At 45.2% G+C, this 20,503-nt stretch overlaps 1 protein-coding gene and 1 non-coding gene across 3 annotated transcripts in view; one reads left to right on the top strand and one right to left on the bottom strand.

The window, feature by feature from the left end:
• The window catches only part of SLC15A1 (solute carrier family 15 member 1), a 47,595-nt gene that overhangs the window by 13,001 nt on the left and 14,091 nt on the right, over positions 1–20,503 (bottom strand). The window contains exons 1-15 of one of the 2 annotated variants that reach the window (XM_043477908.1): positions 17,216–17,313; positions 16,021–16,037; positions 15,228–15,309; positions 14,961–15,102; positions 13,924–14,043; positions 11,083–11,182; positions 10,773–10,863; positions 8,458–8,541; positions 5,806–5,888; positions 5,029–5,115; positions 4,403–4,492; positions 1,790–1,834; positions 1,617–1,649; positions 1,447–1,535; positions 706–787 (exon numbers count right to left, since the gene is read on the bottom strand). In XM_043477908.1, the coding sequence (XP_043333843.1) occupies positions 706–787; positions 1,447–1,535; positions 1,617–1,649; positions 1,790–1,834; positions 4,403–4,492; positions 5,029–5,115; positions 5,806–5,888; positions 8,458–8,541; positions 10,773–10,863; positions 11,083–11,182; positions 13,924–14,043; positions 14,961–15,102; positions 15,228–15,309; positions 16,021–16,035 (1,143 nt within the window). In that variant the 5' untranslated portion in view covers positions 16,036–16,037; positions 17,216–17,313. Of the gene's footprint in view, positions 1–705; positions 788–1,446; positions 1,536–1,616; positions 1,650–1,789; positions 1,835–4,402; positions 4,493–5,028; positions 5,116–5,805; positions 5,889–8,457; positions 8,542–10,772; positions 10,864–11,082; positions 11,183–13,923; positions 14,044–14,960; positions 15,103–15,227; positions 15,310–16,020; positions 16,038–17,215; positions 17,314–20,503 lie in introns of those variants that run through there. The other variant, XM_043477907.1, reaches the window with a different exon arrangement.
• On the top strand, positions 8,955–9,027 carry TRNAR-CCU. The gene has a single exon. It is a non-coding gene; the product is annotated as a tRNA-Arg (tRNA).

Raw genomic sequence — 20,503 nt, 5'->3', positions numbered from 1 at the left:
GAGGGAGGGACAGAAAGACAGAGATGGAGAAAGAGAGAGAGACATGGGGTGAAGGAGTGGGGAAAGGAGGGGAGAGCAGAGAGGGTATGAGAGACACAGAGAGAAAGAGACCTTTTATCTAAGACCTCAGATGAACAACCTCAGACCCATATTGAGCCCAACTGACATGTGGATGAGCTGCTGCAGAACTAACCATATCGGGAATGTTAGAATACAAAAGGTGTCTTCCCATTAACAATTTCCCATTAATGAGCTTTTTGAAGGACTGTGTGAGTGACCAACCTCTTTTTTTTTTTTTTTCTGTTTGTTTTTATTAGTTGGAGGCTAATTACTTTACAATATTGTAGTGGTTTTTTTTGCCATACCTTTAACCAGATCTCTTAGGAGTTCAGATTGCAAAACAAGTTCCACAACCTTCCCTCCATCATAAAAACTGTATTCTAAATGGAAGCCCCCATGTAAATAAGTGCCATCTAAGTTTTCTCCTGAGTGTGCCCTTTCAGCCCTGTATCCTGGCTGCGTCCTCTGCAGGGAGAAGAACCCTCAGGGCAGGCTGACTGAAAGGGCACACCATCCACAGCTCCAGGACTTGCTTCACCAGCCAATCCCGGGCCCCCTGCATAGTCTCAGTCCTGGAGGGGGATGCGCCACCCCCCCTCCCCGACCCACCAGGAAAGGCCACTGCAGAATCAGAAGGCAACTCACGTCAATCTCCACCTGCACGATGGCAGCCGCCACAAAAGCCATGGAAGCCAGGAACATGCCAACTGTCATCTTCTTCAAGGAGCTGGGGGGGATGAGTGAGAGGGTGACTCTCAGGAAGCTGTGGGCAAGTGAGCTGAGGGCAAACGCCTGAAGGGAGTCCTCCTCTCCCATCCCCAGACAAAACCAATTCCCCCCTAAACACGTGGATCCCAGGGGTCTCTCTTTTATTTTTAAATTAAGCCCACATCTTCATTTGTTTATTTTTGTCTGTGCCACAGGGCTTGAGAGAACCTAGTTCCCCAACCAGGAATCGAACTTGTGGCCCCTGCAGCGGAAGTGAGGGGTCTTAACCACTGGACCGCCAGGGAATTCCCTCCAAGGGCCTCTTTGGCTCTTATTCATGACCAAGACGAAGGAGGATAAACGTAATACACTTTCTCACTTGCATTTGGACATCCAATTTCTAGAGACTCCTCTGGATCATAGTTGAAATTTCTATCATCTGTGCATACCAGGGAGTCTTAATTAGAGGCTTCTGCAGACAGCCATTAATAGCACTATTATTTTAAGGTCAAATTTTCAGAAACACCAGCACATAGACATCTGCTTCAAAAATATTTCTTGGAAAACTCCCTCAGACACGTCGAATTGTGGGAGAAGAGCCAGACATTCCTACCCCCAGGGCCCTGGGAGGTGAGGGAACACAGCCCCAACCCCGACCCTAAGCCGAGGGTCACCTACGTGAAATTTAAACCACACTTTGCGATCAGAGGATATACCACAGCATCCACGATGGGGACCATGATGACAATCAGGATGGCGTTCACCGTCTGCAGGTGAAGTGGAGAGGGGCTGTTACTGTCTCAGTGGTGGCTCTGAGCTCGGAAAGCAACTGAAGTATTTTCTCCTACCTGCATCTGATCTGGCTGGATCTCAATGATTCCCTAAAAAAGAGGGGGGATATCTCACTGATAAGTTCTCATAGAGGATCGCTTGAGGGCTTGAAATGTTAAGAGAGGGAAGCAGAAAGAGAGCAAAGGAATAGTGACCCAGGGCTGTCCATATCTCCATGCCCCAAACTTACAATTTTCCCACTCATGGTCGTTGCTTGCAGTGTCCATCTGGAGCCCTTAAAAAACAAATAGGCTTACTGCATCATTTGGGAACATGGGTTTTAAATGTTTTACAAGTCAGTGTGGAGTCTTCCTAATCAGGAAAGAGGTCTGAATTGTTACGGGGTTTAAAACTGTTTGTCAGCATCAGGCTGGTCTCCGGCTCTGCTGTGACTATAGGTGAGGACAAACTGTTTGCATTTCCACTGTTCAGTTAACAACAAATAGTACTCCAAGCCCTCATGAAGAATGCACCAACTACTGCTTTGAGATAAGCTAGCTCCAATAGTTTGGCCACCTGATACAAAGAGACGACTCACTAGAAAAGACCCTGAGGATGGTAAAGATTGAAGGCAGGAGAAGAGGGCAGCAGAGGATAAAATGGTTAGGTAGCATCACTGACTCAATGGACATGAGTCTGAGCAAACTCTGGTAGATAGTGAAAGACAGGGAAGCCTGGCATGCTGCGGACTATGGGGTCACAAAGAGTAGGACATGAACTTAGTGATTGAACAACAACAACATCCTTCAGAAAGACAAAAACGCACTTCTGAGGTTTGTTGGGAAGCTGACATCACCTGCGAAGTGAGAGCAGCTTCATACCCTGAGGATATTCTCTATGTACTAGGGTCACAGTTTCAGGAATATTGTAACTGTTAAGTTCTACTGCTGACAGCTAGACTGTCCTACAGCTAGACTGTAACTCCATCAAGAGGGTGATGGATTTAAACCTCGGCAGCCTATTGACATTCAACCTGTTTTGCAGTGACAGATGATGCGGGACTGTACAAGTGTATGTTATATAGCCCATGGAGAACTGGATATGTGAATGTTCCAGTGTAATCTATCACATCTGGTCCCTCCACTGGGAGAACAGCATAGAAAGTCAGGAAGTCTGCCACTGGGAGTTCTTAATCTAAGCCGGTCACTGACTACTTAATACATGTTCTCTCTTTTGATCCTCACTGCCTTGTCCTGGGTCATTACACTTTCAGAAGGCTCACAGGATGACACCAAGTCACACAGCTGAAAGGTGCTGAGTGCATTCCTAGTGCAAGCCTGATTCTAATAATTGGTCCCTGCCCAAAATGCAAAACTGGTTAAGATGCTGATCTAAATTCCATACTTTCAAATGAGAAGATTACTGTCTACATTTTTTCCCCCAAGAGATGATATATCCTTTTAATAATCCTTCCTGTGCAATAAAACCATGCATGTGTGCAAATTTTTTTCTTCAACCTCAGTTTCTAAAAGAAAGGCTATCTTATGACTTTGGCTCCTGAGCTTCATGCATTGGATTTTCTAATCCTATTTTGAAAAATTCCTAGGTACGTATCTTCCAGCTGTGTCAAGTGAATGATGTGTCCTAGCTCCTGCTCTGGGAAGAATGACTTTGGCAGAGTCATTTCACATTTCTGGATGGCATTTCTAGCCCAAGTATCCCATTTCAGTGTGGAAGATACCAAGTCTCAGTCTAAATATTCTGTGGATCCCATACAAGACAATACATCTTTTACTTGCTGTATCAAACCAGTCAATCCTAAAGGAAATCAACCCTGAATACTCACTGGAAGGGCTGTTGCTGAAACTGAAGCTAACACTTTGGCCACCTGTTGCAAAGAGATGACTCACTGAAAAAGACCCTGATGTTGGGAAAGACTGAGGGCAAGAGGAGAAGGGGTGACAGAGGCTGGGATGGTTGGATAGCATCACTGACTCAATGGACATGAATTCGAGCAACTCTGGGAGACAGTGGGACAGGGAAGCCTGGTATGCTGCAGTCCATGGAGTCGCAAAGAACTGGACATGACTGAGCAGCGACTAAACAACAACCATCAGTAGAAAAACTTTGTTCTCACTCTGACTGGCAGGAGTCCTGGATACTTGGATCAACTCTTCTGCAAGACTCCTATGGACAAGTACACACTGCTGGATTTAAAATGGAGAACCAACAAGGACCTACTGTGTAGCACAGAGAACTCTGCTCAATGTTATGTGGCAGCCTGGATGGAGGGGAGAATGGATACTTGTATATGTATGGCTGAGTCCCTGGACTGTACGCTTGGAACTATCACGACATTGTTAATTGACTACACCCCAATACAAAATGAAAAGTTAAACAACATTTTCCAAGGCTCCTTTACTCGACCCCCACCTAATTTTCTTCATTATTTTGCTATACAAATGTGGATATAACCATCTAGAGTTAATTAAAAAAAAGAAAAAGGAAACCCAGGGCAATCTATCGGAAAAGACCCTGACACTGGGAAAGATTGAGAGCAAGAGGAGAAGGGGATGACAGAGATTGAGATGGTTGGATGGCATCACCGACTCGATGGACATGAGTTTGAGCAAGCTCCGGGAGATGGTGAAGGACAGGGAAGCCTGGCGTGCTACAGTTCATGGGATCACCAAGAGACAGACACGACTGAGTGGGTGAACAACAACCAGGTGATCTAACAGTTACCATATAAATGAAACATGAAAAAGGAACTGGAAGAGAACATTTTCAGGAGCTAAATATGCCCAAAGCATGTTCTGTTAATGAAGATGTACAGAAACATAGAAACATAGTCTCATATTACCTGCTGATCAAACAAGGCCCAGAACATGGGGAGAGGAATGTACAGGAACATCACCCTTGTAACCATCTTAATTTGAGAGATGAGCCGCTCCTGCAGTTGGAGGGAGACAGGGTGTCAATCAGTCACAACCTGCCACAATCAGCACAGCTTTCCCACAATGAAGCATAGACATGATCACATCTAGAGACAAACTGGGAGGTGAGTTCCAAGAACTCTATCACAGGTTTCTTTAGAAAACCCTAAATTCCTTATGTATTGAAAATATGAATGAAAACATCTTTAACATTTGAGGTAAGTTACTCGTTTCAAGGTAAATTCCCTAAATGTAAATCCCACCACCATCACTTAACTCTTCCATATTTGATCTAAAGTTATGTGATTGTAATGACACATAACTCAAGGCAGATGATTCCACACGAACGTCTACAGAAAGGTGATACTGTTTCTAGATAAATTATATACCACTGTTTCTCAAGTTCTTTTCAGTGTAAATAAGCTCTTTCATGCATCATCTTCTTTAAAATGCTAATAAACTTGATGAAGATACAACTGATAATTTTATCCATGTAGCCTTAATAACAAGAATTGCAATCACTGGGGCCGTAGTAGCAACAATCATCACTTACATCATATTTCTCACTAGCCCAGTCCAGCCAGTGCTCCCTCTTAGGAAATTTCTTACTCCGATGCCTAATCCTATTTTTGATGGCAAACTGAAAGGAAGGAAGAACAAGCAAGTTTCAAAACAGAACCAACTCCTTTATCAGTGAAACACGTTTCAGTTGAACTCCCTTCAGTGGAAGACTCAGGAGAGAAGACATGTGTCATGACTAAGCTAAAGGCCTAACATGCATTTATTTTTAACCTCTCACTAACTGGGAGTGTTTGAGCCGCAGTAAACAAAATCACACTGCTACTACTTCACTCTCTGGATTCTCTACGGAGCAGCACCCAGTAGAATTACAATCTTCTAATGTGAAGCTGTGTTCATTTCTAAAAGTTATTTTCTTGTCCTTAGTTCCTGAAAGTAAGATCACTGACACTGTCCATGCTTCCACTCTGGATATACACTATGAAACCTGGCCTCTCCATCTTAGTTCCAACTGCTCCCTGACCAACATCAGACGTCACTTGTCATTTTTAAAAAAGCGAAGAGTCCCTCTGATTTGTTTTTCTTTCACCGCCGATCTTATTTTAAAAGTTCAAGAGCTGTTTTTCCATCCCTCCTGTTTTGAGTTTTATAAGAAACTTCAATTTATCAAAAGAGTAAAGGCCACCAAGAAAATGTTTAGAGCAAAGTCAAAGGTTCATGGAGATTTAATTTAAAGGAGGCAGAAGGTTCGGGTGGGGGCGGGGGGCGGTGATGAAATGTGATTGAGAGAGAGGAGCACTGAAACACTTACCCCAATGCACTTGGCGACTTTAGACATGATGTTCCCCTGGGGCTTGAACTTCTTGTACATTCCACTGCCAATGACAAACACGACTGGGGAGGGCAGAAGAAGACATGTCAGCAAGGTGTTTGACAGACCTATCTGTGACCCAGAACATGTGTTTTTATTTGAGCTACAACCTTATTTTGGAAATACTGGGATGACTCAAAGGGTGGGTTTACCTCCCTCTCTCCCAGGTTCCACAGTGCTTCTGACTCTAATAATCACAGGGGCTTCTGAGAAATATTACACTGTGTTTTCATATGCAAACATTGAAACCTAACACCATCTCCTTCCCAGAATTTGGGGCAGCTTGCAGACGCTCAGTACAGCTATTTGAGCATGAGTCCTATTCCTCTTTAAACGGATAAGTGCTTTGACAAAGCAGATTAATGCCTTATTCCACAAGGGCAGAGAACACAGCTTTAATTTTCTGGGGTTGCAATGAGAAGAGAAGTTTTTTCTTCTTTTTTTCAGATCTACAGACAAAAAATAGGAATTAATCTGTTGAAACTTTTACTTAATCACATGTGGCAGAATTTACTGTGTGGTCATGGGACAGAAATAGATCTGTCCATCTATGCATCTGCAGTTACATCTTTATGAAGGTTAAAAGCACTTTTTCAGTGAGGTCATTCTTTCATGGACCTTCTCGGCAAATGCATAACATTGTGAAAATAACTTGGGGTGGGGGAGTCTTTCTGCAAGAGAGTCTGAAAAACAATCCCTATGCTAGGATTTCTGATTATCCAACACCACAACTCAGTAATTTTAAAACACTGATGGACTGTTTGATGATCTATTTGTTTTTGTCAGTTTAAGAAGGCTTGAAGTTTTGACAGGTGCCAGCTCTCAAGCATATCTCCAAGTATGTGCCAGATTGTGGGTGTTCTTTATTGTTAAAGGAAGAGAGGTTTGCTTATATTCTCACTCCATGCTAATTTTCTTCAATTCGGCCCCCACAACTGTGAGATAATAAATTTTTGTTATTTAAGCCTCTCAGTCTGTGGTATTTTGTTGTGGTAGCCCAAGGAAATGAAGACATCTACTATCTTTCCTGACCTATATGCAGGTTAGGAAGCAACAGTTAGTACTGGACTTGGAACAACAGATTGGTTCCAAATAGGAAAAGGAGTACGTCAAGGCTGTATATTGTCACCCTGCTTATTTAACTTATATGCAGAGTACATCATGAGAAATGCTGGGCTGGAAAAAGCACAAGCTGGAATCAAGATTGCTGGGAGAAATATCAATAACCTGAGATATGCAGATGACACCACCCTTATGGCAGAAAGTGAAGAGGAACTAAAAAGCCTCTTGATGAAAGTGAAAGAGGAGAGTAAAAACGTTGGCTTAAAGCTCAACATTCAGAAAACTAAGATCATGGCATCTGGTCCCATCACCTCATGGGAAATAGATGGGGAGACAGTGGAAACAGTGGCTGACTTTATTTTCTGGGGCTCCAAAATCACTGCAGATGGTGACTGCAGCCATGAAATTAAAAGACGCTTACTCCTTGGAAGGAAAGTTATGCCTAACCTAGATAGCATATTTAAAAGCAGAGACATTACTTTGCCAACAAAGGTCTGTCTAGTCAAGGCTATCGTTTTTCCAGTGGTCATGTATGGATGTGAGAGTTGGACTATAAAGAAAGCTGAGTGCAGAAGAATGGATATTTCTGAACTGTGGTGTTGGAGAAGACTCTTGAGAGTCCCTTGGACAGCAAGGAGATCCAACCAGTTCATCCTAAAGGAGATTGGTCCTGGGTGTTCATTGGAAGGACTGATGCTGAAGCTGAAACTCCCAATTCTTTGGCCACCTCATGTGAAGAGTTGACTCATTGGAAAAGACCCTGATGCTGGGAGGGATTGGGGGCAGGAGGAGAAGGGGACGACAGAGGATGAGATGGCTGGATGGCATCACCGACTCGATGGACATGAGTTTGAGTAAACTCCCGGAGTTGGTGATGGACAGGGAGGCCTGGTATGCTGCGGTTCATGGGGTTGCAAAGAGTCAGACACGACTGAGCGACTGAACTGAACTGAGCCATCTTTCAAATTGGACTATCTTCTGCGGAATACTCGTCACACTTCCTAAGCGGCCAATGCCAAGAACTTAACATGCAAATGACTACACACACATACTTCTCCCAGAGGGAAGACAGTCTTGTAGAAACATTTGGAGATGATACATTTCAGAAAACAGGTTTGTTTAGAAGTATTTAAATGACTGTTGGAGCAGGTTGCCATGTCTTTAGGCGAGTTGTCGATGACAAAAACAAAAGCTTTCAGCCATGGGTTCACCTAGTCCAGCAGACTCTATCTTAATCTTAAGATACCTTCTTCTTAATCTGCCTAAATAGTTTTAAATCCTTAAATGTCCCACTCAAGAGATCCCTTTTCCTGTAGACTCTTTTTTTTTCATCCTATTCTCTCTGAAACCATATGCCAACTCTATTTTCTTTGAATTCTCAGAGTGTGGTTTAACACGGGATGGCAATTCTTCGGGCTACTCACTATTACAATGTGTTACATGCACTTTTAAAAGTTGGTCACAACAATTATTTATGTGAGGGCCTGACCTGACCACAGGACTGTATTAATCTAACTGACTTCTACTTACTCAGAGAGACGGCCATGAGTGCAGCAGGAACCCCAAAGGCCAGGGGGTAACAAGCTTGCTTACTGTGAATTCCGCATACTTGAACTGGGGGGAAATGACAAGATTAAAATTCATTATGGCAATGGTAGTACTCATTTATTTCAGTTTTTTTTTTTTTTAATCCTTAACTGGTAATTACACATTGTTTTCATTTAATTTTCTAGACTTACTCATTTGGCTTACTGATGTCATTGCCAGCTAAGCAAAGTAGCTTTGTGGCAGAAATAGCAGGAGATGGAGGGAGGTTCTAACCTTAGCCTCTAAATAGATGTCTAATACCAGCGAAGCCAAAATCAGTGGGAACCCTTATGTTCTGTGGATTTACTTAGGAGGGGAGATGAAAATGATCTATACAATAACCTGAAGAAAGTGGGACTCAGAAAATAAAATCAAAGGGCCCTAGAAAATCAGGATTGTGTGCCCCTGAATTTACGCCAATTAGAAAACAGTTAGGAATTTTCCTGGTGGTCTAGTGGTTAAGACACTGCACTCCTACTGCAGGGGGCACAGGTTCGATCCCTGGTCAGGGAACCAAGATCCCTCAGGCCATGTGACCTGGCCAAATAAAATTAAATTACATTTAAAAAAGAAAACAATTAGATCACCCAGGGCAGGGATCAACAAACTTTTCTGTGAAGAGTCAGTAAATCTTTTAGGCTGCAGATCTGTCCTACCTACTCAGCCCTGCCTTTTGTAGGGTGAAGCCAGCCACAGATAATATACACATTGATGGCTTTGTCCAGATTTCTGAATTTGGCCTGTGGGCCATAGTCTCTCAACTCCTGACTGAAGATCTATTTTAGCTCTGAAATCCTAGGATTGGTAGGAAAAAAAAAAATAAAAACTCTGAAAGGGGCAACAGAAATGACTGCAGCCTCCAGGAATCATCTGATCCTAAAGGGGTTTGGCTTTATCTTTGATCAGCCATTTCACAGTTCTGCAGAGAAAAAAGAGGTGACTTGGCAGAAAACTGTAGTCATGCCAATGTTTCCTGCTCATGACTGTACAAGCAATTCCTATTCACAACAATGCAAAATAATGTCCCCACCCAGTAAAGAGCATGAATCTCAGTCAAATCCTTATTTAAACTGATTGCAGCAGTTTTCTAGTTTCCTCACTGACTAATAAGTTACATAAAATCTTTGTAAAACATTCATTGTATATTTGTATAAGAGCCATGATTTTCCTTTAACAATTATCCTATTATGCATTCTCCAATCCAAATATGTACAGCATATACTAGAATGTAGTAGAACCTGGAGGTGGAGGAGGTTAGGGGAGGTAAGGAAACATAATGTAAGAATAAAAGCTAGTAAATGTTCATACAGAACAAGTTAGAATGAGATTTAAATATCATCTTCAAAGTACTACTCCAGGCAGAACTACATTAACCCCATGATTATCTTCTTCCATAATTCATTACGACTCGAGGTATTGATACCATGGACACACCAAAATGGACACCTATTTTGGTCTCGTTTATCCCCAAATATTTCCTTCCATGTGGGAAATTCATAAACTCTTACTGGAGTGCTGGCAAGCACAAAGATCTGAGTGCTGTGGATAGCTGTTGTCTCTTTCTCTTTCTTAGGGGCAGTTCTTTTAGAAATTTCTAGTAGAAGATGATAAGGAAAAAGGAAAGAAGATGAGAGGAAAACAAAGAATAAAACCTAGCCTGCTAAATTCTTCCTGACTCATTGAATGTCACTGGGGAGCAAGGTCTGAAGGCAAAAATGTCAGCTCTGGCCTACCCAGCTTAGTTTCCAAATAGCCTCTCTTGTCTTAGCTTTTACCATGAATAAGAACTTTGCATTAACAATAACATGGAAAAATCAGGGTGGGATAGGGTGGGAGGTGGGAGGGAGGTTTGAGAGGGATGGGACACATTATACTTATGGCTGATTAATGTTGCTCTATGACAGAAACCAACACAATATGGTAAAGTGATTATCCTCACATGAAAAATAAATAAATTCGAATTAAAAAAATAGTATAGAAAAATCGACTGCTATGCTAAGGATGGTTTAGATTCTGCAGGGGTCTCTAGAATAAGGGATTCTAATAAGATTAGAAAAGGAGATAAAGCCTGAAAGAAAAGCAGTTGGCATACTGGATTTCAATGAGTCCTCCAGCATGTATATGATGGCTGAAATGTTACGAGAGAACTGAGGGACAAACAAACCAACAAAGACTCAACCTTTCCACCTGACTTCTCTTCACAATTGAAAAATAAAAAGAATAACCAAGGTCCATTTCAGATATATACATATATTTACCTCTGAGCATGGGGGTGATGATAGTAGAAAGCAAACTTCCAGCATTAATGGCCAAATAAAAGATGGAAAAAAATCTGTTCCTTTGCTTTTCCTGTAATAGAAAGGATGACGTATGGTGACTTTGGCTATATAGCAAAGGGTCAACTGTAGCTGATGATCGGACTTGACTTTGAACCTGGCTTTGGTCAGTGTCTTACTGTCACATGTACCCAAACAGCCTCCAATGGAGAATACATTTTGTGTCGCTGGGATTTGATTGTTGGGTGTTTATAATCATTGATGTGGTTTCAGTGGAGGCACATGTGCTTACCTGGCCCTCTTCAAACTGATCTCCACCAAATGCAGACACACAAGGCTTTATCCCTCCAGTACCCAGAGCGATCAGGACCAGGCCAATCATGGAGAGCGCCCTGGGAAAGAGGTGGGGATTCCGAACAGTGAGATCCTTAGAAGTAGGAGCTCCTCTTTCCCCTAATTTCCCTAAGATGACCAGGCACACAGAAGGGATTCAACCTGTATGAGAAGATAGTTCACAGGAATGCAATCTTGACAGCTGAATGAAACTTAAACTCAAGGGCCTTCAAATCCGTACCTTTATCTAATAATTTATCATCTAGAAAATTTAAAGCAATGGTTTGAGTGTGGAACAAAGATTTATGTATGGAATTCTTTTGTAAACTTATGATTTTTAGCAAAAGAATGTGTAAGTGAAATTTTAAGCATTGTCTCTGATACAGTCATAACAGACTCAAAACAGTCGTTAGAAGACTCTAGAAAACATGATTTAATTGCAAAGCAGAATAGCTGTTTATGTAGTAGGATCTTAACTTGTTTATAAAGTACAGAAGACTGGGAAAAAGTAGAGCAAAAGGTTTATTATTATAACTTTTTTTTATAATAAAGAGATCATAATAATAAAAGGGATTAAATATTATCTTTAAAATTTACTTTTGTATTTTTCAAGTTACTTGTGTTTTACCTCCTGAATTGAAGAAGAAAATAACTCATAGGATCTACCAAACCTCATTTTTAGTTTTGTTAGATTTACAAGAGGTTGCTACAAATTTTGAGCTTCCCAGGTGGTGCTAGTGGTAAAGAACCCATCTGTCAATGCAGGAGACATAAGAGACATAGGTTTGATCCCTGGGTTGCAAAAATCCCCTGGAGGAGGGAATGGCAACCCACTCCAGTATTTTGCCTAGAAAATCCCAGGGACAGAAGAGTCTGGTGGGCTACAGTCCATGGGCTGTGAAGAGTCAGACACAACTGAATTGACTGAGCCTGCACTCACTACAAATTTCAGATTTTATAAGTGCTTATTCCATATTTTCTTGGTTGTTAACATTGCTTTAAAATGCTAAAAATATTTTATGAAACAGATAAAGTCAAAGACAATACTTCACATAGCAAGAGTTTTTTAAAAATTAAAAAAAAACATTTTTTAAAAACCATGCTTATCTTCCTGGATTAACCAGCAGAAGCATCTCTTTCAGCCAATCTGCCTCTTAAAACAACTTGTGTTTGGTGGTATCACACTAAGCATTTTAAAGGACAACAAAAACATAGCCAATTGAATATTATATACCCTCCACTCTCAGCAGGGTTTCAGTACTAACCTCACGAAATAAAATAAGTCACTAAGCTTTCTTATGTATGTACTGCCTGCCAGGCAGTGTTCCAGGTTCTCCACCTGGATTAATACACAGGCAGATATTATTACAAATGAGGACTCCTGGGCACAGAGGTGAAAAATGTGCTGAAGATCATACAACAAGCAAGAGGCACGGGCAGAACTTGAACCCATACAGCCTGGCACCAACGTACATGTCCTTAATTTATATTGTAGGTTAGAAAATCGAGGCATGGAGGAGATAAGTCGGCCCAGGTCTTACAGCTCATCTGTGAGACAGACCCTGGGAGTTTGAGCTGTGGGCTGAGTTTATACCCACTGCCCCCCACCAACATGGTTCCCTGGGGGGACCATGCATGTCACATCCAGGGACTAGTCTGGAAGGCAATCTGATTGAGCAACAAACCAGAAACACAAGATACTGCAGATACTAATTTGAATTTCAGTGGTATTTTCCTAACCTATTAGATGGTTTACTATAGATCCAGAAACCAAAGTGAAAGACCAGGAAGTGAAATAAATCTTCACAACTTGTCCGCTAGGCCAGACTGCCATGAGGGGAAATTCACCTCACAGGGGAGCTGGTGTCCACAGGGCTTTTCATCAAGAAAGCAGAACATCAGACTGGAACAAACTGAATTACGGAAAAATGAGCAGAGATGTGGTGCAAGACCGAAAATTGAAGGTACAGATTCCTGAGGAAACCAGGGGAAACCAAGGATCAGGGTCCATGTGGTCAATGTCCCTCCAGGGAGATGAACACAGACATTCGTGTGCTGAATGGGGGTGCACCCAAGACGCCAAGCCTCCAAGTGAGCAGTGACTCCAGACAATGGTTAGGACAGTTATGTCCTGAAGACCCAAGTCTGAGTCAGTTAAACACCTCTCTCTACACTGATGGGGAAGGAAAGTCTTCCTTCCACTTAGGTTCACCCACTTAGGGTGAAGGTTCAAGTGTGCTGTGTGGTAAGTCCCTTCAGTAGTCTCTGACTCTTTGCAACCCCATGGACTGTAGCCCACCAGGCTGCTCTTTCCATGGGATGCTCCAGGCGAGAATACTGGAGTGGGCTGCCGTGCCCTCCGCTGGGGATCTTCCTGACCCAGGGATTGAGCCCACATCTCTAATGTCTTCTGCATTTTCAGGTGGGTTCGTTACTACTAGTGCCACCTGGGAAGCCCAAAGTTTCAAGGAAAATGATTAAAAATTAGAGCAGTAAAGGAAGAAGGGATAAAATAGGAGTTTGGGGTTAGCAGACACAAACTACTACATATAAAACAGATAAACAACAAGGTCCTACTATACAGCATAGGGAACTGTATTTGATATCCTGTAATAAACCATAATAAAAAAATATGAAAAGAATATGTATGTATAATGGAATCACTTTGCTGCACATCAGAAACTAACACAACACTGTAAATCAACTATACTTCAATTGAAAAATTAAAAAAAAAAATCAAAACACCAAACAAGCAACTAGCAAGAAGGTGTGGGTAGGGCCACGGTTAGCATCAACTCACACGTGCACAGAAATACTGTCCGGGGTTCCATCATGGTTGAAGTCCGTGAGATCGTTAATTGAGCTCACAGCAATGACTACCTGCCCAATGGTGTAGACGATGGACAGCGACACGATCGTCCTGTGTTAAAAGAGGTCAAGAGAATCCAAGTCAATTGCACAAGGACCGTCCACTTCCAACACCAGCGCAAAAAGGCCTCTGCTTCCAATTTTCAAAAGCCCAGTTACAACTGTCCTTGTTTCTCAAATTGGGACAATAACCGGATACCCCTTTGAAAGTCAGCCTGCTGAAGAAATCGGCCCCCAGCATGTAGGCGCTGAGCAAAGTTGTGGCTGGAGGAGCCTGGGGAGAAGGAAGATCCGTTTTCTCTTTGAACTATGTGAAAGACTCAATGTATAACTATCAAAATGAGGACACGCATCTTTGGACAGTGAGAGAGCATGATTGTGTATCTGGTAATGACACTTGGGCAGGAGTGGTCCATTGGTTAATTTTGAATGATACTGACTTATTTTGAGATGGTGAATATTCCTGCCTCCGCCCACATCACGCATTTCAGCTGGAAGAACCTTTACTTCCTTCTGCGTTGTCCAAGGAAAATTCCTGAGGACCACCTCCACCCCCCACCACCACTGAGGGTGCTCTTGGACCTCTCCCTGAATGACTGGCTGATCATCCCATGCCCCACCATCTAGCAGTTTGAGCCTTTCATCTGCTGGGGTGTTTTTAGGGAGCTTCTTTGTTCTCCCAGCCCTTAATTCCTCACGCATCATTAACAGACAATATTCCTGCTACTATTTCAACATGAGACAAGGAGGCCAAAAATCCTACCGATGCTACTCGCATCCACCCTGCTGAATGCCAGGCCACTGCTGAACTCTGGCCATATGAGGATGAGCAGAAATGGGGCCTGGGACCCTCTCCTTGGAGCTTTTTATGTTCCCTAATTCGTGCCCGGAGACCACCATCCCAAATCGCAAGGCTTATCTTCATTACTTGTTGGCTTGCTCGTTAACAAGAGAGCCACCACGACTCACTTGAACTTCCCCAGCCAGGAGTCGGCGATGAGAGCCCCGAGGATGGGCGTCAGGTAGCACAGGGCGACGAACGTGTGGTAGATGGCGGTGCCCAGGTTGTCGTTCCAGCCCAGGAAACGTTGGAAGTACAGGATCAGGAGTGCTTTTTGCAGAGGGTAGCGGAGGAGGAGATGGCAACGAAGTGAGCAGTTGCAGAGGTAACGGGCTCCTTACTGACCGGGGGTGGGGGGGGTGGGAATGGGGGTGAGGGGTGTCGAAAAGAGTTACCTCTCATTCCATAGTAAGAGAACCTTTCGCAGAACTCATTGACCACGATGAAGAAGATGCTCAAGGGGTACCCGAAGCAATTCTGACAAAGAGAAACAGTCTGGGCTGGAAACAAGGTCCTCACTGGTCCAGCATCGTCAGTGAGAGCTAATAGCACAGAAAGCAGCTGGTGTGTATTTAGTAACTTACCGGAGACCCTCCAGAGGTGGGATCCAGGATTAAAACTTTTTTATTCCCTTACACTCTACGTAGTGACAACAACGAAATGAAGGTTTTTCTTGTTTTACAGTTTTATTGCTAGCCTGAGAAGGGCTATATAGGCAGACCTCAGAGATACAGCGGGTTTGGTTCGAGACCACCGCAGTAGAACAATAACTGTGATAAAACAAGTCACACAAAGTTTTGGGTTTTACGGTGCATATGAAAGTCACGTCTACACTACTCTGTCGTCTGTTAAGTGTGCAATAGCATTATGTCTAAAAAACAATGCTTAATTTAAAAATGCCTTATTGCTGAAAAATGTTAACCATCATCTGACTACCAGGGTTGCCACAAACCTTCAGTTTGCACAAAAACACAGTCTCTGCGAAGCATGGTAACAGGAGGGATGCCTCTACACAGAAGTTTCTAAAGAGAAGAAATGGTCACACAGGGACTCAGGATGGTTCCCTGGTGGATGCTAGATGCACGTTAAGTGAATGGAGCGCAGCTGTGGACAATGAGGGGCAAAACAGGTCGTAAAGCTTACAGCTTACATCATGAAGTCACGTGGGGAAGGAGGAGGGAGACTCACCTTCGGCACGGACATTCCTGAAAGAAAACAAAACGCCACAGTTAGAGGCGAGTAGGCAAAGCGCTTTTTGCTGAGTCTGAGCTCAGCCCCTCCGGCCAGCCGGGCCGCTGGGGGTGTTGTCCCCGGCACTCAGGCCCCATTCGCCATCCGGGCCTGGGCCCCGGCCTCTTTGCTGAGTAGGGCTGGGCTGGTAGCTGCATTTTCTTTTCATCAGCTCCTCATCAGGGCAAATGCGTGGTCAGGATGGAGAACCAGAGACTCAGAGGATCTGCCGCAACCATTTCCTCCTTGAGAGGCTTCAAAGGCTGCCTGGCGCCCACGGGATAAAAACCCCAACTTTCAGAATGTCCTTCACAGTCTCACGAGGCCGGGGGGTTTGGGTGAGGGTGAGATAACCGAAATAGAAAATGAGGACGCGCACTTGACACGTGGTGACGATCCCATCTCCGCCCGGGTTCCCGAGCCGCCTTTCTTCTTATACTATGCTGTGGTCTGTTAAGTGTGTGTGTGTGAATGTTGCTCAGTTGTGTCTGACTCTTTGTGACCCCATGGACTGTCCCTGGAATTCTCCAGGCCAGAGTACTGGAGTGGGTAGCCTTTCCCTTCTCCAGGGGATCTTCCCAGCCCTAGGTCTCCCACATGGCAGGCGGATTCTTTACCAGCTGAGCCACAAGGGAAGCCCTGTTAAATGTGCAATTAAACTTTGTTTTTTAGACAGAATGCTCTTAAGTGTGCAATAGCATTCTGTCTAACTTAATTTTATAATGCCTTAAAAATGCCTTTCTTCCTGCCCAGCCCCCCAGGCACACAGGCTCCCAGACACCCAACCCGCTTCCCTGGACATGCCCCATCTGCACGCCCACAGCCCTCAACTCAAGACAGTGAAGCCGCCTCCGACCTCCCTGCATAACCAGGGGGCAATAACCGACAGTTTCCATTGCCGCCTCCCTGCTGCCGGAAGAATCACGGGGTCTCCAGCCCCATATCCCCAGCGTCTTTTCCAGCACCCACCGCCCAGCAGGGGCTTAGCACCAGAAGAGAGACTTAGAAGAGCAGGAAGAAAATGGGCGAAGATCCAAGTGAGCTGGCACAAACCAGGTGCCACTGACAGCCTTCTCAACCGTAGCTGTAGCCCTCATCCCCTCTGTCCCGGCTCCTGCTCTACTGTCTCCCCTGAACTGTGACCAGAGCTCACCCGGAGTCTTGCCCGAGTCCTCCTATCTCCTGCCTGGCGTGCTGCAGTCCACGGGGTCACAGAGTCAGACACGACTGAGCGAGCAAACAGCATCTTCTGTACTGCTCGTGTCCCCGCACACCTTGGCCCCTATTTATCAGGGGCTGTCACATGCTATTTCAATGCCTCTGTCCCTGGGGACCCACCCCCTTTCCACCCCCTCACCCCAGCCCCACTGACCACAGTTTCGAGTTCCTTACAGTCATGATCCTCAGACTTATGTATCCGTGACTCCACAGCTGTGTGTGTGTGTGTGTGTGTGTGTGTTATATCCGACTTTTCACGACCCCATGGACTGTGGCCTGCCAGACTCCTCTGTCCATAGAATTTTCCCAGCAAGAAACTAGAACAGGTTTCCATTTCCTACTCCAGGGGATCTTCCCAGTCAGGGATTGAACCCACATCTCCTGTGTCTCCTGCATTGGCAGGCGGATTCTTTACCACAGTGCCGCCTGGGAAGCCCATGAGCAGAGGTTCTCAAACTGGAGCCTGCCTCAGAGCCAACCCTAGGGCTTGAGAGAGCAGTTTCTGGATCCCATGCCCAGAGTTGCTGTCTCTGGAGGCCTGAGGAGTAGGTTGCATTTCTAATGAGGAGGAGTAGGTCCCCCAAGCTTTCATTTCTAACAAAGTCCAAGGGCAGGTCAGTGAGCGCTGCTGGCCTGGGGATGGTCCCCTGCGAACCACACGCAGACTGTGAGGTCGAGTTGCCTGCCTGATCTAAGTACCTAAATTTTATCCCGGCCCTGGGCACCTCAGGACGCTCCTGGGCCCTGTGTTCTGGGGTGCCGGGTGGAGAATGGGATACAGAGGCTGAACACCTCACTGGCGTCTCCCCCGTGGTCCCCACCGCAAGCTTTTAGATCTTCCCTGTTCCCGGCCCTTCCTCTCCGACTGGCCGCCTGTATTTTCATCATGAGCTCATCCGGGGCCCCATCCCATAAGACACAACTGCAACTCTGCCTGAGGAACCCCATTCTCGGCCTGGACCCCGTGGTCTTCCAGGCCACCACCCCCCATCTCGTAAAGAGGCGGCCTTCCTTCCTGAAGCCAGTCCCGCTGCGCTGTGGGTAACTATACTTCCCCCGTCTCACCTTCCCCACTTAAGAGCGGTGATGCTATCTTCATCCTTGTTCTCAAGGTGGGAGAGATGAAAGTTCTGGAAGGAGATTCTTCACCGCTGACGGACTGGTGTTCTCCCCAGTTAGACTTTCTTATAGGAAGGGGCTGTTCTCGGGGGCAACCCGTGAGGCGTACGGCATGAGGTCAGATGGGAAATGGGATCCTAGTCTTGTTGCTGACCCCATTCCCCTGCATGCCTGGGCAAGCCCACCTCCTCTGCACACAGCCTGCCTATCAGGTGACGGGAATCCCACCCACCTCCTAGGTTGGCTATGAGAGTCCATGGGGGAAGCCCCGGCCCTGGGCTCGCAGGGACAGCAGCAGGGGAAGCTGCTACTATGACAGCATCTTCCGCCCCTCACGTGGTGCTTTTCACAGACTGGAAACTAAATGTCTGCTGAGTGAATGCGTATCCTGAAGAACCAGCCACTCTGGTCCTCAAGGTCTGTGTTCACATCCTGGCTGCTTCACTCCAAAGTTCCTTTAGCCCCTCCGGTGAACCCGGAGGGGCTGATGTCAGTGAACCTAGACTCTTGGAGCCCGTGAGGCTGACCTGGCGGGTTTCATGAGTGCCCCAGTGTCTTCCCAATCTCCACATGCTTTGGCCCCAGGGGAGCGGTGGTGGGAGGTCAGAGGGTCAGGGCATTTTCATCCCTGGCCACCTCAGACGGCTGCATCCTCAAGGGCCAGCCGCTCCGCCCCCGACGTGGGTCCTCTCTCTCCACACGACTCTCCTCCTAGGTTTCTGTCCTGGCTCTGTCCCACTTCCTACAGGTGGTAACGGTAAGGCCACCACTCTGGATGCCCGCCCGTCACTTAGGAAGCCCTGTGCCCTGGCCCCCGCCTCCGTCTAAATGTCTTTTTGAGTATGCCACCTGTTTCCTGATGGGACCCCGGGGGATAAACAAGCCACGTTTCACCACCGGACTACACACTGCCCTGTTTCATCACCAGAGTCGGGAGAGGCCCACTCTGCTGTGAAATCAAAGGACCTCCCAGGAAGACGCTTTTGCAGAGCCCCACAGGACGAGCCTGTTGGCTGTATTCGAAGCCTGCCCGGTTCTTTGCTCCGTCTTCCTGGGGACCGGGCAGGGCCGTACGATGCCCCGCCTTCCTAAGACTTCAGATAATGTGGCCCTAGAGTGTATCACAAAGACCACACAAAGCAACGAGGTTCGTCCACACCAGAGGTCAGGTTGGTTCTTGTGATGGGCCTTCTAGAGAAAAGCAGGAGGATGGTGTGAACACCCGGATGACAGAGACAGCCTGGAGCTTGCTCCAGTCATGGCGTTCACACATTCCCTTGGTTTGCAGGGAAGACTTTGCCAAGCCAGGGTAGCCCCTGTAGACTTTTGGCTGAACATTATTTAGCACGGGCTTCCCTGGTGGCTCAGCTGGTAAAGAATTCGCCTGCAATGCAGGACCCTGGGTTTGGAAGATCCCCTGGAGAAGGGAATGGTTACCCACTCCAGTATTCTGGCCTGGAGAATTCCATGGACTGCATAGTCCATGGGGTTGCAAAGAGTCAGACACGATTGAGTGACTTAACACTGGCAAAGGTTTTGTGTAGTTCACACATGAATAGGGTTACAGAAAATAATCGTTAAACCTTGTTACAACAACCATCACACCCAAACTACGTTATGGAAAATGAAATTCCTACACTCACTCAGGTGAAAATCTGAGACTGAGTGCCCAGTCGTCACTTAGGATACCTTTTATTTTCTGAAAGCTGTGTGTTCCAAGGAACCACTTTCATTGTTGTGCGGTAGAGGTTACTAAGCTCTTCTTTCATAGAATTCAGATGTAATGGATGGATGTAACATGGCAGTTAGCATTTAATTAATACACCTGTGTCCTCTCATGGCTGCTGTCTGAGGAAACTCAAATGCTCAAACACTTGAACTCAAATTTCAACCTTTGCCAGACTCTGTTTACTTCGGTACAGTTGTGTTTATTGTTGATATCTTGACAGTAAATCTCATCGGCATATTCGAGTGGTCCCATGTTTCTCACATCGCTAATGGGTCACTTGGTTTGGTTTTTTTTTTTAGTGTATTTTATTTTTTTTATTTTTAAATTTTTTTTTCCATTTATTTTTATTTGTTGGAGGCTAATTACTTTACAATA

The sequence above is a fragment of the Cervus canadensis genome, chromosome 9 (genome assembly GCF_019320065.1).
Source record: "Cervus canadensis isolate Bull #8, Minnesota chromosome 9, ASM1932006v1, whole genome shotgun sequence".
NCBI classification, from domain to species: Eukaryota; Metazoa; Chordata; class Mammalia; order Artiodactyla; family Cervidae; genus Cervus; species Cervus canadensis.
The sequence above is the reverse complement of the archived record's forward strand: the minus strand, read 5'-3'. Positions and strand labels throughout refer to the sequence as shown.